The following is a 15033-nucleotide window of genomic DNA, read 5'->3' as shown; positions in this document are numbered from 1 at the left end:
CCAGGACACTGAGTTTCCAGAACCATTGGACATCCCACAAGGACATCTGTGGGTATAAAGAGAGCTAGAATGGAAAGCCTGTGTGCTGAGAAGGACAGAGTTGGAAAAGTGGTTCTACCAAAGCCCTTTTGATCCCAGGAAAATCACAAAGCACAGGTAGTCAGACACTTGTGAGTTACAATGACAGAAAACTATGTCCTGTGCACAAATATAGCATGAATAAACACAGTTTTGGGTTAACCAATTTCTGCTTAGGTTTAAGGGCCACACCCTAGAGTGGTACTCAAACCTAAGATTGTGGCCATAAACCTGGCCAGGAATGAAAAGGTGGGGGAGTCTTCGACCCTAGGGAAGAATCTACTGCTAGTATCTTATCATATGGACAGTATTACACTGTCTTGTAGACACTTAAATGTTCACCTACAGATTAGAACCACACTTAGCCCTTATCAAAGAAACTTAAATTTTTTTCAGTGGACAGCAGTCATTACAGAGACTCACAGATGGTTAGAGAGCAGAGAATATGTAACTGTTGAGTGTTAACTCCTAAATGGTATATCTGTATAATACACACACACACACACACACACACACACACACACACACACACAAACCATTGAAAAGGAAGGGTAAAAAATTGTAAAAGGCAGCATTTGGGAAAAAATGCTATGACACAGTCTTCTCTGGGCATGACAGGGCAATTCCCTCTATGAACTCATGGCAGACCAAACTAGTTTAATTCAAGAATTGATGGAGATGCTCAAAAGATTCTGCCACCAGATGAAGACCTTTATTACTTGAGGACTGACTAGGTGGCAAGATTCAATTTGTTTCAAGGAACTGTTCCCCAAGAGATTGCTCACACTCTAGTGAATATCCCTACCCTGCAAGCCTGTATCTGATTCTCTCATGGCCTAGTCAGGCCTATTGCACATTGAGCTGAACTAGAGGGAGGGAAGCTTAGCTGAGGCAGGTAGGGGCAGACATATCTTGGTTAGCAGTTCTTGAGGTGGGTGGTGGTGGAGAATAAACACACCTGGGAGCAGCTTCAGAGAACTGGTTCATTATTGGGATTGGGGGAAGTAAAGAGGTATTTATGCCCCAGGGCAGGCAGCCTTGTTCCCTGAGGCACTGCACATATACACATACACATACACATACACATACACATACACATACACATACACATACACATACACATACACACACACACACACACACACATACACACACACACACATACACATACACATACACACATATATATATGCATATATGCACACACATATATGCATATTCATGCACATACACACAGATACATAAACCACACACACACACACACACATACACATACACACATATATATGTATATATGCACACACATATATGCATATTCATGCACATACACACAGATACATAAACCACACACACACACACACACACACACACACACACACCACACACACACACACAAGAAAAAAAAAACCTCAGAACTTCTTAGTGGCTGTACAAATTCAGACAGATTCTGGGAGTTGTAATTCATGTATTATACAATTTACCCTGATATAGGAAACTGTTATCAATGGCTATGAAATTTCAAACTTTTGAGAATAAGAAAGAAATGAAAACCTTTCTTTCGCTCCAAGAAAAAACACTTCATGATAGCTATAATAAAAAGAAGCTGTCAATTTAAGAGTGAGAGCACGTGGGAGGCTTTGAAGGAGGATAGCTAGGAGGGGCAGGAAGGAGAAAAGGAGGGAAGTGATAAAATTCTGTTTAAATTTAAAACTTTAGCTTTATAATAAATTAATAAACAAATAAATTTATTGACCAAGAAAACAAGGTCCTCCAAATCAATAGGATTGGTGTTCATGTGAACTCTTGGAGGCCAAGGTATTATGAACAGGGCCTGAATGTGTCTGTACCAATTAAAGTTCAAGAGCTGATAAAAGTAGACATGTGCCCCATCCTTAACCAAGTAGCTATTGCCAATTGATAGTCATCTGCAATTGAAAATTTAGTTTTTTCCAAGGGAATCTCAATGAACAGACAAGGTATGCTTAAGGGTAGGCTACATGACTAGGAGTAGATGGGCAACAGAAAACAGAATCAATGCCATCCTTGAAGGTCTCTTGTCTCATATGTTGTAGCAAGTCTTTTATTTTATTTTATTTTATTTTATTTTATCTTAACCCTTTTTATGTTTGTTCTATTTTATATTTTTTTCTGGATTTAGCCTATAGATTCTTTGTGTATTTATTATGGCTTCCATTGTAGTATTTTTATGAGATTCCTGAGTGTTCAGGCAAGTGTTTTTCTGTTTCTTGGCTATCTTTTGGGCATTTTTCCTTGTTTGTTTTTTGTATGTTTGTTTGGTCCTATGCTAGTGTGTTAATTTATTTTATCTTACTTTCATTTTATTTTATTTTATTTTATTTTATTTTATTATTATCCCTTAGAAACTTTTTTGTTTTTTAATGAGAAACAGAAATGGGTGGCTCTGGATGGAAGAGGAGGTGGGGAAGAAACTGGGGGGATTAGAGAGAAGGAAAACCATAATTAGGATATATTGTGTGAGAAAAATAAATTTTCAATAAAAGAAATAATTAAAAAAAAACATGTAAATTTCTCACAGATAATTTTCAGGGCTATAACTTGGTCCATTTGCACACAAGTCAATTTGATACTCAATTTCCCCTGTAAATCTAGCTAGCAATATATCTTTAGGATATCCTCATCGCTATTAATTTTTAATGTAACAACTCCCATCTCTGAGAGGCAACTTGTTATGCTCTCTGTATACTAAGAATTTAGTCTTCTTTTGTATATGGAGCAAAAGAGGATTGCAAGCATGATGAAATCAGCCAAGAATCCCAGAGGTGGCAAACAGGATCCTCAAATATTCCCTGCTCAAATTAAATTGTGGTTCGTGCAACTGTTATTGCATGAACATATATATATACACACACATATATATGTGTGTGTGTGTATTCATGCAAATGAATATATATATATACATATTGCATATATATATACATGCAATAACATTTTTTTTAACGGGGCCATGAATTTGAAGAAGAGTGGATAGGCATATATGGGAGGTTTGGAGGGAGAAATGGGAAGGGAGAAAAATTGTAATTAAAGTATAATCTCAAAAGTCTGAATATTTATGTTGAAGTTCCAGAAGAACACACCAGTTGCTAATTAGAATCCATGAGAATTTGACTAAATTAAGATACACTAAAATTAAACCTAGGAACTGATTACTAAATCTCAGAAAATAGAACTTTGCTTAGTCAAAATATAAATGATGCTCAGAACTTCATTTGATAAACACTGAGAAACACCAGAGAAGGTACAAAACCCACAAGACTCTGAAAATACTGAGGAGTTGCATGAATTCATCTGATGACTGTTTCATACTAGGAAAAAGTTTTAGCTGTCACAAATGAAAAAAAACTAAATTAAAGTTTACTGATGAACAGGGAATATTTGAGGATCCTGTTTGCCACCTCTGGGATTCTTGGCTGATTTCATCATATGTGCATTCTTCTTTTGCTCCATATATAAAAGAAGACTAAATTCTTGGTATGCAGAGAGCATAACAAGTTGCCTCTCAGATATGGGAGTTGTTACATTAAAAATTAATAATGATGAAGATATCCTAAAGATATATTGCTAGCTAGATTTACAGGGGAAATTAAGTATCAAATTGACTTTGCATGAAAAAGCATTAAGTCCTGTTATCATGTAATAAGCTATGCAAAAACCTTCTTGTTCTCCATTCCTTATTTGCTTACCCACTGACTGATATTTGAAATTTTATAAAACATCATGTTTGATAATTTTTAAAAGAAATCACCTCTTTCATTGAAATTATTATTTCTTAGGGGATTAGGGAGAAAAGATAAAGGAGGAGGAAGAGGTGAAGAGGGAAGAAGATGAGAGAAGAGAGAAGAGAAAAGAAGAAAATGGAAGAAGAGAGAAGGAGAAAGAGGAGGAGGGGGAGAAGGAAATGTAGAAAGAGAGAGAGAGCCAGAAGAGGAGAAGGAAGAAGGAAGAAAAAAGAAGAGGAAAAAGAAGAACAACAAGAAGAACAAGAACAAGAATAGAAAGACCAAGAACAAGAAGAACAAGAAGAACAAGGAGAACAGAAAGAACAGGAAGAACAAGAACACAGGATCCTTCCGATTTCCATCTGCACCTGGAGCTGATCCTGTGCCACAGCGCTCCATACCCAAATACTGTCAGGGGAGAGCTGGTCTCCCAGGAGTGCATATATAACTGTGAGCACAGGTAAGACCACCACTTCTGCTTAAATTTCTGGCCCAAGAGGGACCCTCCCACAGCCATCAGTACACAGGAACCAAGGAACAGACAGGAACATTCCAGTTTCCATCTGCCCACTAGAGCTGAAGAAGAAAAGAAGAAGAAGAAGAAGAAGAAGAAGAAGAAGAAGAAGAAGAAGAAGAAGAAGAAGAAGAAGAAGAAGAAGAAGAAGAAGAAGAAGAAGAAGAAGGTAGTTTACATGAGCTGAAGTCCTGTCAGCAATTTTATGAGGAAGTACAGCATCTTATATACTGTTTGTAGGGTGAAATGGGCCAAAGTTTCAGAAATCTAAGTAAAATATTATTGGCGAATTGGATTCCACAGATACAGCCAACTGAGTACTAATAAACACAGCTCATTCATAGGTGAAGTTTGATACCCAGGATCCAAAACCATAATATTTCTGGGCCCTGGGCCTAGCCCCAGACCAGACCTTGCCAAGTCTAACCTTGAACAAGGAACCATAATTAGCATTCTCTTTATCCTTTCAACTTGGCCTCTGAGAAAGCCTTGGGTCTGCCTGGAGCCCAACATACTTGACATTATGTTACATTCAGTAGTGACCTGTCAGGCAGCATGTGCCTACTAGGACAACAATGGCATTACTCTTACGAAAGTAACCAGTCACATTCTGATTGGAAAGCAGGTCTGTTCTGCATAAGGGAATTCACGCTTAGTACTACTATATTATATCTAGTATAAAATGAAACAAAATCCACAACTAGGAAGGTCATAGACTTTGAGAAAAAAATCAAAGAAGATAGGCTAAAAAAGATTGTAGAAATCAGGCTACAGAATCATTTAAGTAGATTCTATTCTCTAGATATGACAGGGGAATATAAACCCATGAACTCTCAACAATACGCTTAGGAAAACAAGGCCAATATATTGCCAATAGTAGTGTACATACCAATGTGTACAGGGGAAATTCCACATGACCTCACACCTGAAGGACTAGAAGTACAGAATGATATATTGGGACGAGTTGCAAGGCATAGCAGAATGTATAACCTGCATGCTATATAAAACATGATGTGGTTCCTGAACACAGCTAATGTGGATTTAGTCTCTATGAGAGCTTGATATGAACTAGAAACTACTGTTAGATCCATTTAGTGGGCAATAAGAGAGAGAGGCCCGAGGAGGCTAATTTACACCAAGTTGCATAAGCTGTAAGCTTGTAAGCTACAAAAGTAAATTGTACCAGAGTTCTGTGAAAGCAACATTCAAAGTTACAATAATACTAAGTTCCTAGAGTGATACAGAGAACTAGTGCATTTCTCCCATCTGGAATTTCCTCTCATGTGCATGGAGATAATATTACTGGTAGGATGATTGGTTTAGGTTAGGAGTTTGAAGAAATAAATAACTGTGTAGCTATAAAAGTGAGTTGTAAACAGGGTAGGGTATGCAACTTCAAAGGACAGTTATCCAGCTAGGGGACTAGCCAGCTATGCCACTAAGGGCAAATCCTTTAACATCTCTAATCTAATGATTGCAACCTAAAAGTTGAGAATCTGAGGACTAGAAGATTTCCTATGTCCTTTCTACAAATAGTTCTTGGGTCCATAGAGTAACAACCCAGAGATCATTAAAGGACCAATTGAAAGTTGAAAATTGATACACATGGCAAAGTGGGCCTGAAATCATTAGGGAAGTCACCCTAGCAACCATTACACCAGAGAGTAAGTATCTGTAGTGTTTCCCGGTAATTGGCTTTTCTCCTTCCACCTTAAAACTCAACAGGATCCCAGAGTTGCGGCCTCACTTGCTGTGAGTGGATAATTAAGTTCATGGCCATAGCATCCACTAAGGAGAACCATTGCACTGAACAGGAAAGTACACAGAAGGAAAAATAGGTAGTTTGAACCTTTCTAAGGAACCACATCTTCTTCTAGGATTGGGTTTGGGGCTAAATGTCAAGACTTTGAATGTAGACTCTGTTCTGTCAATACCCGTGAAGTTTTTACAATAGGACTAAAATGGGGCAAGGTTTTTAGAGATTTACCTCATCCATCCACACCCCCCCCCCCCGCACTCACTGCTTTCAAACTTCCTTACCCTTATAACCATTTTCTTTCTCTTTACCTGGATTACTGAACTTCAGTGAATAGAATGATCTCAAACATAAAAGTTTACATTAATTTGGGGGGGGGGGGCGAGGTGAGAGTTAAATTCTTAAATATCTTACTATGACATTTATTGCCTTCTGTTTGTTGTCTTGTATTATAAGGGAATAGGGGAATCTTCAACCCAAAGAAACAGTGAATGTCAATCCTGACAGTTGTGTAAGGATTTCAGAAAGACCTGAATCAAAACAAACTTAACTTTGTTTCAGAAAAGTTGGCTGAGATAAAAATATAGTTGTCTATGCTTCTCCTTTTCTTCATCATTGGGGTAATACTTTATTTTTGTTCTTCAGAATTCTGCTTTAAAAATAAGAAATTGTTCTCTGTAGAAATACACAGCTTGATCCATAACTTTTGGTTAGCTAGAGATGAGGTAAGTGCTAAAGGAAGGACACATAACAATGTAACTTCTTTTGTCTTTTTGGAAGGACTCAAACAGCTTTTTGTTATTCTCCTTGGTTGTGCTGGTAAGTCTGAGACTAACAGGATGACAAAGCAGATATCCAAACTCAGACAACAGGAGCAGATAGCATGGGTCTGAATGTCAGCCTTCTGGCTTCTTTAACTTGAATCATTTGTTACTCAGTATCATTCTCTGCTTCACCTGGTTTTGTGCCCCAAACACCTCAAACTGATGACATGTTTGTAGGGTCAGCGCTCAGAAACATCTCCATTAGCTACTTGTACTCAATAAAGATCCCATTCAAGGTTTATATCAGAAAACTTTCCTTCTGTAGCTGCCCAGAAGATGGTAAACACACGGAAAATACTTATCAAAGACAGTAGGTATATCCAGAATTGCCCCTTTAGCAAATTGAAAAATTTTCAAAAAATTGATAACTTGGAGTAAAAATAAGAATCTACATTTGCCCAGTCTTTTCTGGAGATGCTGGACTATACAGAATACACCAAAGCTTGGCAATCCATGTTACCAGAATGAAAGTTTAAAAAAAAAAAGATGAAATCTATTGCAGTTGCTAGATCAAGAGTTTCCCTGAACTAAAGACATTAAATCAGTGTTTTTAGAATGCTCATAAATCTCTCAGGAAACTTGGGGTCCTAGATAACTGGTGCTCAGTTTGGAAGGAGAGCAGAAATTTTAGTTATCTTGAGCAGCTTAGACAAATTCATAGTGCAAGGGGCATCACAGCTAAACCTCTGATTATGAACCTTTGACCATATTCCTGCTATGGTGCTGTCCAACTAACAAAAATATCCTGAAACAGAGATAATCCTTCCTTAAAGTCAAGAATAGACTACCAACTTCCAGATTGGCTGTTTCATAGGAGAACTTCCAAAGATTTGGTCCTTGATTTTATTGGACGCACATGAATAATTCTATCACTATTATAAATTTCATAATACTCCAGGCTACTTTCAAAATGTGGTTTAAATATATTAGCAAAGCATTTGAGAAATTCTTTGGAATTGAGGATCTTTCCCTAAATGAAAAAGATAATAAAAATTACTAAAATCATAATCTGATATAAAATGATTTCATTTTATTTTGAAAGAACAACACCTACACTGACATGAGACTGAAGCAGCAATTACACTCAGGAGTGCCAGTAGACCACTAATGCCACTTACTTCAGTCATGTCTGCCATCTGTTTCATAAGCTCAGCAATTTCATGGGTGCATTAATAAATGTTTCCAGTCAATTTTTAATTATCTTTTTAAATCCTCATGACAATATATGAATCAGGTAAGATCTAAAGAATGAGCAGGTTTTCATTGACAGCTGGAAAGGAAACACTGGGTTCCTCCTATGGAAAGGTAATGTACTGTTTCTCTCAATTCAGACTCAGAGAAAGAGATAGAAAATGTTATTAGTTCCCTTGAGCCAATTATGTTTTCTTTTTCTCCTCCCCAGTACTAACTAGGATTACCAAGGCAATGATTAAGGAAAGAAACTTTACTGAGATCACCGAATTCATCCTCCTAGGATTCTCTGATTTCCCCCAAATCACAGCACTGCTTTTTGTTATGTTCCTCATCCTGTATATTACAACCCTGACCTGGAACCTGTCCCTTGTTGTTTTAATAAGGATGGACTCCTATCTCCATACACCTATGTACTTCTTCCTTAGTAATCTGTCCTTTATAGACATCTGCTATATCTCTTCTACAGTCCCAAAGATGCTTTCCAACCTCTTCCAGGAAAAGCAAACTATCAGCTTTGTGGGCTGCATAGTTCAATACTTTATGTTTGCCACAATGGGACTGAGTGAATCTTGCCTCATGACAGCCATGGCCTATGACAGGTATGCTGCCATTTGTAACCCTCTTCTGTACTCATCAGTCATGTCACCCACACTTTGCGCTCAGATGGTGATGGGAAGCTACACAGCAGGAATCATGGGTTCTCTATCTCAGGTGTGTGCCTTGCTGCAGCTCCACTTCTGTGGACCTAACGTCATCAGACATTTCTTCTGTGACATGCCCCAGCTGTTAAATCTATCCTGCACTGACACTTTTTTTGCACAGGTAGTGCTTCTCATATTAACAATGTTGTTTTGTATTTCAAATGCTTTAGTCATCATAATATCCTATGGCTATATTGTCTTGTCCATTCTGAAGATCACTTCAGCTAAGGGTAGGTCCAAGGCATTCAATACTTGTGCTTCTCACCTGACAGCTGTTTCCCTATTCTACACCTCCAGTGCTTTTGTATATTTGAGTTCCAGCTCTGGTGGCTCCTCCAGCTTTGATAGATTTGTGTCTGTCTTCTACACTGTGTTGATTCCTATGTTGAACCCTTTGGTTTATAGTCTGAGGAACAAGGAAATCAAAGATGCTGGAAAGAGGTTACAGAAGAAGCTGGGATGCTGCTAATAAAAGAGTCTGAGATTTCTGGAAGATTTTCCCTACAAACTACCTACTTTTGTGGAAAAAAAAAAAAGATTCAAAGTTGTAATAGCCATGTGGACTGTGACTGACTCGATGCTAATGAAATATAATCCTTGTAAGTCCTGTAGGTTTATCCTTTCCGTGTTACATTAGAAATAGCTTTATCTGTTATTATTTATCCACAGTATTTGTGAAACAACTAAATTTATAAGATTTTGCTGCTGCAATTAAAGACTTTCAGCCCTTGGTCTTGTCCTTACAGAAGGCTGTATGCATGTCTGGGTTTAGAACTCTTGCCTCAAAAATGGCTCAATTCAGCAGAATAAAGACCTGATGAAGACCAATGTTCTTTGTTTCTGAGCAAGACACCTCCTGTTAGAAGGAATAAAATTAACATTGACTTGGCTGTGCCTCCTGGGGAAAAATACTTTTGACAATTAAAATGTTTCTAAGGCAAATGAATGCTAACCATCTATGATTTTTGGGGGGTCTTATTCTTGTCTCCACTAGCAACTGGGTAAGTGAAAAAAATGTGGACTAAGACTTCAGTAAAGATGAAGGTAATGGTTTGTTTATTTACTGTGAGTATGATTATTTGATTCTTGAAATCATAGTCCATTTGGAATTTCAAATTTAAATTCTAACTGATCTGATACTGTAGCACTCTAACTTTCTTTCTTAAATCATGGCAATTTATTCTTGGTTAACATGGATTATGGGATAATGCTATAAAATTACTTCTGAAATTTTAAATATAGATTGTATTTTTATGGGAGTACACATATGAATTTACTGTAGGTTACTGAATATTCAATATCTAAAAACTAACAGAAAATGTGTAAACTACTATACAGGTCTTTAAAATTAAAGAACAATATAGGTAGAATCAAGAGCCTACTAAGTATCCCTCAAAGATCCTGAACAGCAGTGTTTGAGAGGAGCTTTGCTGCCCTGTTTTCTAGAGAGTCTGGACACTTCTCACCGTCAGGAGCCATAATAGGACAAGCTAATAACTAGCAGGTGATCATCCTGAAGTGCCCTGCCTTGGATTATTATATAACCTGCGACAGGTGAGCCCTCATTAAGCAAGGCTGTGAGGGACTCATTTTAGGAATGATTCCTGCTAGTAATATGCTTTTCCTGTCATTATTAAACATACATAACAATCACTAAGTAGGAGCACACCCCCTTTGAAGCAGATCTCTGCAGATCCACAAATATGTACTATCTTGTAGTGATGCCATATAGACAAATATATGACTTAAGTCTTAATGATGATCCTATAAGAATTCCTAAAATTATATCTGTGATTATTAAGCTCTTTCATTAATGTGACTGCTATTAGGTCCTTTTCTGATAGTCAAAGCTGCAATGAAAACTCTGCCAGTTTCCCAAGTGTCACCAGTTAAGTGCTCTTAGATGGTAACCATAGTTTCTCCTACCCAGAGCACATTCCAAGAGGTTTTAAAACAATTAGCCAAAGGGCATTAAAAGGCAACTAACAATTTATTGTAGGTGCTAGGACAGAAGATAAAATACCGACTCTGTTTATCTATACAAAACTTCACTAATCACTTAGTTATGGTTTTAAACCTTCATTGAACCTGTGGAGCTGAGACAGATGGTAGATGTTTAGCCAGATAATTACTCCTAATGGATATTCATGTAAACATTCTCTGATGTAAACTTCTATTTAAATTTATGATTTGATTTTTTTTGTGTGAACTTGTAATGAACTTTGTAACATGTGATCATGTATTCTGAAAGAAGTATAAGTACTGAGGACAAAGAGAAGCGTGAGAATCATGAAGATAGCTAAGATCAATAGAGGAGAATTTTGGCCTTTCCCCACTTAGATTAGAACTTTTCCCTTTACCCACTTAGGATCTTCCTGCTTTTCCCCTTAGATAGCTTTTATAGGAAACATTTTACAACTTGATAATAAACTCTGTGGTCACTTCTCTAACTCTCTTCTCTTACTGAGACTTCTGACTAGCAGGCTGAAAGTTAGAGCCCAGCAGTTCCTGCTGAGATAGACAAGGCTATTTACTTAATCCTTTGTGGCTTGAAGAAGAGGTACTAGGTACCAGAAACTGCAGTTTCTGGCCTTAGAGGATCACAGAAGGCAGGTCAGCTACAACAGTATAGTAACTTAGGCTTAAAATAAGTAAACCTTTTATTATACAGCAACCCTAAATATCTCTACAAAGTCCTACCCTCCCTTAAGCTCCCCACCCCACCCCCTGCCGCTGCCTGAAGAAAAACCTAAGAGAAAAAGGAACATCCCACGCCCGGGCTGGCCTCTGGCATCTCACTTTTTTGACAGGTGAAAAAAAGATTATGATTAGGACACAATGGCATCAGCTTGATTTACTTTCCTCTAGTTTCTTTGTCACTTACAATTATACATGACAATGCTCAAAATCAGTTTTAACTATGATGGATTTTGCCCAATGAAAAAGGAGCAGAGGTGATACAAAACTTGTGGGAAGAAATCTTCAGAGATAGGCCACTCTTTGCCCTTTGTGCTTTCGCACTTTGCCACTGAGACATGTATTGTTGCAGATATTTCTCTATCAGTAGAGAGGATCAATTTCGATGACCTTGGTTGACCTCTGTGGATGATGGAATAGTAAACAAAATAAAGCTTGGTTGTTAACCTCTTGAGTTTTATATTGTTTGTTCAGCAGAAAGGAACCTCATGCCTTTAACATCTGACTTAGTATGACCAGAATCTCCAGATACCCAACAACCCAAAAATTTCCAACTCTAGTCATTCACATTATTTTACCCTCTACAAATATTTTTTTTATCCTTTAGCTTTTTTTTTTTTTTTTTTTTTACTATAAATCATGATAAAGTTTACGTTGGGGACTTATAGAGAATGAGAACTTCATGCAAACTCCAATTACTCCAAGTCTGAATTTATCAAAGACTGTAAGATAGATTCCAAACAAATTTAGGGAGCTATATCTCCAATAATGCTGATTATCTGTAGTATAGTAATTATGCGTGAAGTATTCTCACTGAAAGTCATTCAAAAATAAGTTCAAATGGTATTTACTACATAAATTTAATTGCAAAATGATTATAGAAAAGCAGTATTTTGCCATAAATTTAATGATATAAATTTTCTTTTTTTCTCAAAGCTAAAGATGAACTATCTAAATTAAAAGTCAATGGCTATAAGAAACAGGAATGGATATTTAAAAAAAAAAAGACATGCCAAGGTAGGCTTCTCACAGACATTCTCTTCTCTCTCTCTGACCCCACGATCCAGTTTCCAATTTCATAAGCACTGCTGCAACAGAACACTAAGTGCAGCCTTCCTTTCCCACTGATCACACATCTTGTGGATCCTATAATGCATGCAATTCTAATCTGCCTCCCCAACTTCTCTTGGTAGCTTTATGACAGTTCCCAACCCCAATGGGTAACCCAAGGGCTCCTCTGCCCAGGACAACAAATAAGTTGAATGGAGACCAAAACCTTTCCTTTTGCCCCCAAGATGCACCCCACACCCTATGCCACACACAACAAAATCAATGGCTATAAGCAACAGGGATTGACCCTGACAAACTGCCCAGGTCTCATCCCCAGACCTAAAGCAGGAAGCCCACTGTATACTCCCTTTTCCTTCTAACACCAGACCCAAGATTCTACAAAGACTTTCTCCCTCCACCTTCCTTTCCCCAACTTGTCCAAGAATCCGAGGGAACAACACCAGCAGGAATATCCTGTTAAGACAACAGCTGAGCCACAAAGATCACTCTCACCAAAAATCCAAGAAGGAAACAGAATCCAAGGAAAAAAACAGCCATCCAACAAAAAACTTAGCCAAAAATTAGCACACAGACCTATAATCATCACAAACCAAGACACCTAGACATCAGCATAACAACCAAGCCAATATTTCTCTGCCAGAGCCCAGATATCCTATCACAGCAAGCCCTGAGTATTCCAGCAGAGCTGAAGAACAAGAAGTTCTTAAACCAACTACATGAAAATGATAGAGGTCCTTGAGGCACAAATGAATAAACCTCTTAAAGAAAGCAAAAAACAAAAACAACAACAAAAACAACAAAAAAAAAAACAGTTGAAGAAAACTGTTCAAGGCCAAAAAAAATGAAAATAAAAACAATAAAGAAAAGATAACTAAGGAAAATTTGAAAATAAAAAGTTTAGGAACTTGAACAGGAACTACACTAGGAAAAATCACCAACACGCTACAAGAGATGGACAAGAGAATCTGGATTTGGGATGATTATAGGTCTATAGACATTGAATAGAAGAAACGGATACACCAATCAAAAAACTGTTAAATCTAAAAAGTTGCTGACACAATGCATCCAGAAAATCTGGGACAATGTAAAAAGACCAAATCTAACAGTAATAGGATAAAGGGAAGAGAAGAATCATAAGTCAATGACCCAGATAATATTTTCAACAAAATCATAGAAGAAAATTTTCCTAACTTTAAGAAAGCCATGACTATAACAATACAAGAAGCTTAAAGAACACTAAAAATATTGGACCAGAAAAAAAGTCCCTTTACCAAAAAATATATCACCATTAACCCTACGGAACAAAGAAAGAATATTAAAAGCTCATAAGTAGACCAAGTAACATATAAACTCAGAACTATTAGAATTACACCTGATTTTTCTATCAAGACTCTAAAATCCAGAAGACTCTGGACAAATTATAGCACAGTCTAAGAGACTACAGATGACAACCCAGACTACAACAATCAATAAAACTGTCAATTATCATAGAAGAAGAAAATGAGTTATTCCATGTTAAAGCCAAATTTAATCAGTATCTATCTATAAATCCAAGTCTACAGAAAGTGAGAGAAGGAAATTTTCAACCTAAGAAGTCTAAGTACACCCATGAAGAGACAGGAAAGAAATAACATCACACCAGTGAAACCAAAAGAAGGAGAACATACACACACACAGAATGAGAGAGAGAGAGAGAGAGAGAGAGAGAGAGAGAGAGAGAGAGAGATTTCACACTAGCAACTTAACAACACACCTGAACAAAAAGAAGTAAGCACATCCAATAGGAGTAGATTGTAGGAAATAATCGAACTGAGGGCTGAAATCAATAAAATAGAAACAAAGATAACAATACAAAGAATCAATGAAACAAAAAGTTGGTTCTTTGAGAAAATCAACCGGATACTTATCCAAATTAATTAAGAGACACAGAGAATATTCAAATTAACAAAATGAGAAGGAAAAGATGGAACATAACAGCCATCAAGGAAAGCCAGAGAATCAATCATAGGAATAAACTTTAAAACTTTGTATCCCACAAAATTGGAAAATCTAAAGAAAAAGGATAATTTTTTGATAGGTATCACTTAGCAAATTTAAATCAAAATAAGAAAAATAATTTACATAGGCATACAACCCCTAACAAAATAAAAGTAGTCATTAAAATGCCCCCACACCAAAAATATTCATGGGACAGATGGTTTTAGTGCAGAATTCTATCAAGTGTTCAAAGAAGAGTTAATGACAAAATTATTTCACAAATAGAAACAGAAGGAATATTGCCAAATTTATTTTATGAAGCCACAGTCACCCTACTACTCAAAACATATAAAGACTCAACACAGTAAGGGACTTACAGACCACTTTCTCTTGTGAAAGAGATGCTAACATACGTAATAAAATTCTTGCATTTCAAATCTTACAACACATCAAAAAGATCATC

The 15033-nt window shown here is 36.9% G+C and overlaps 1 protein-coding gene across 1 annotated transcript; it reads left to right on the top strand.

The window, feature by feature from the left end:
• The first annotated feature begins 6114 nt into the window (after nt 1-6114).
• Nucleotides 6115-9294, top strand: Olfr1437 (olfactory receptor 1437). The gene is made up of 2 exons (NM_001011839.2): nt 6115-6188; nt 8333-9294. The coding sequence occupies exon 2, from the start codon at nt 8356-8358 to the stop codon at nt 9292-9294; it is 939 nt and encodes a 312-aa protein (NP_001011839.1). The 5' UTR covers nt 6115-6188; nt 8333-8355.
• The last annotated feature ends 5739 nt before the right edge of the window (nt 9295-15033 follow it).

Source organism: Mus musculus, chromosome 19 (assembly GCF_000001635.26).
Source record: "Mus musculus strain C57BL/6J chromosome 19, GRCm38.p6 C57BL/6J".
Classification (NCBI taxonomy): Eukaryota; Metazoa; Chordata; class Mammalia; order Rodentia; family Muridae; genus Mus; species Mus musculus.
Note: the sequence above shows the minus strand (reverse complement) of the source record. Positions and strands in the feature narration are given on the sequence as shown.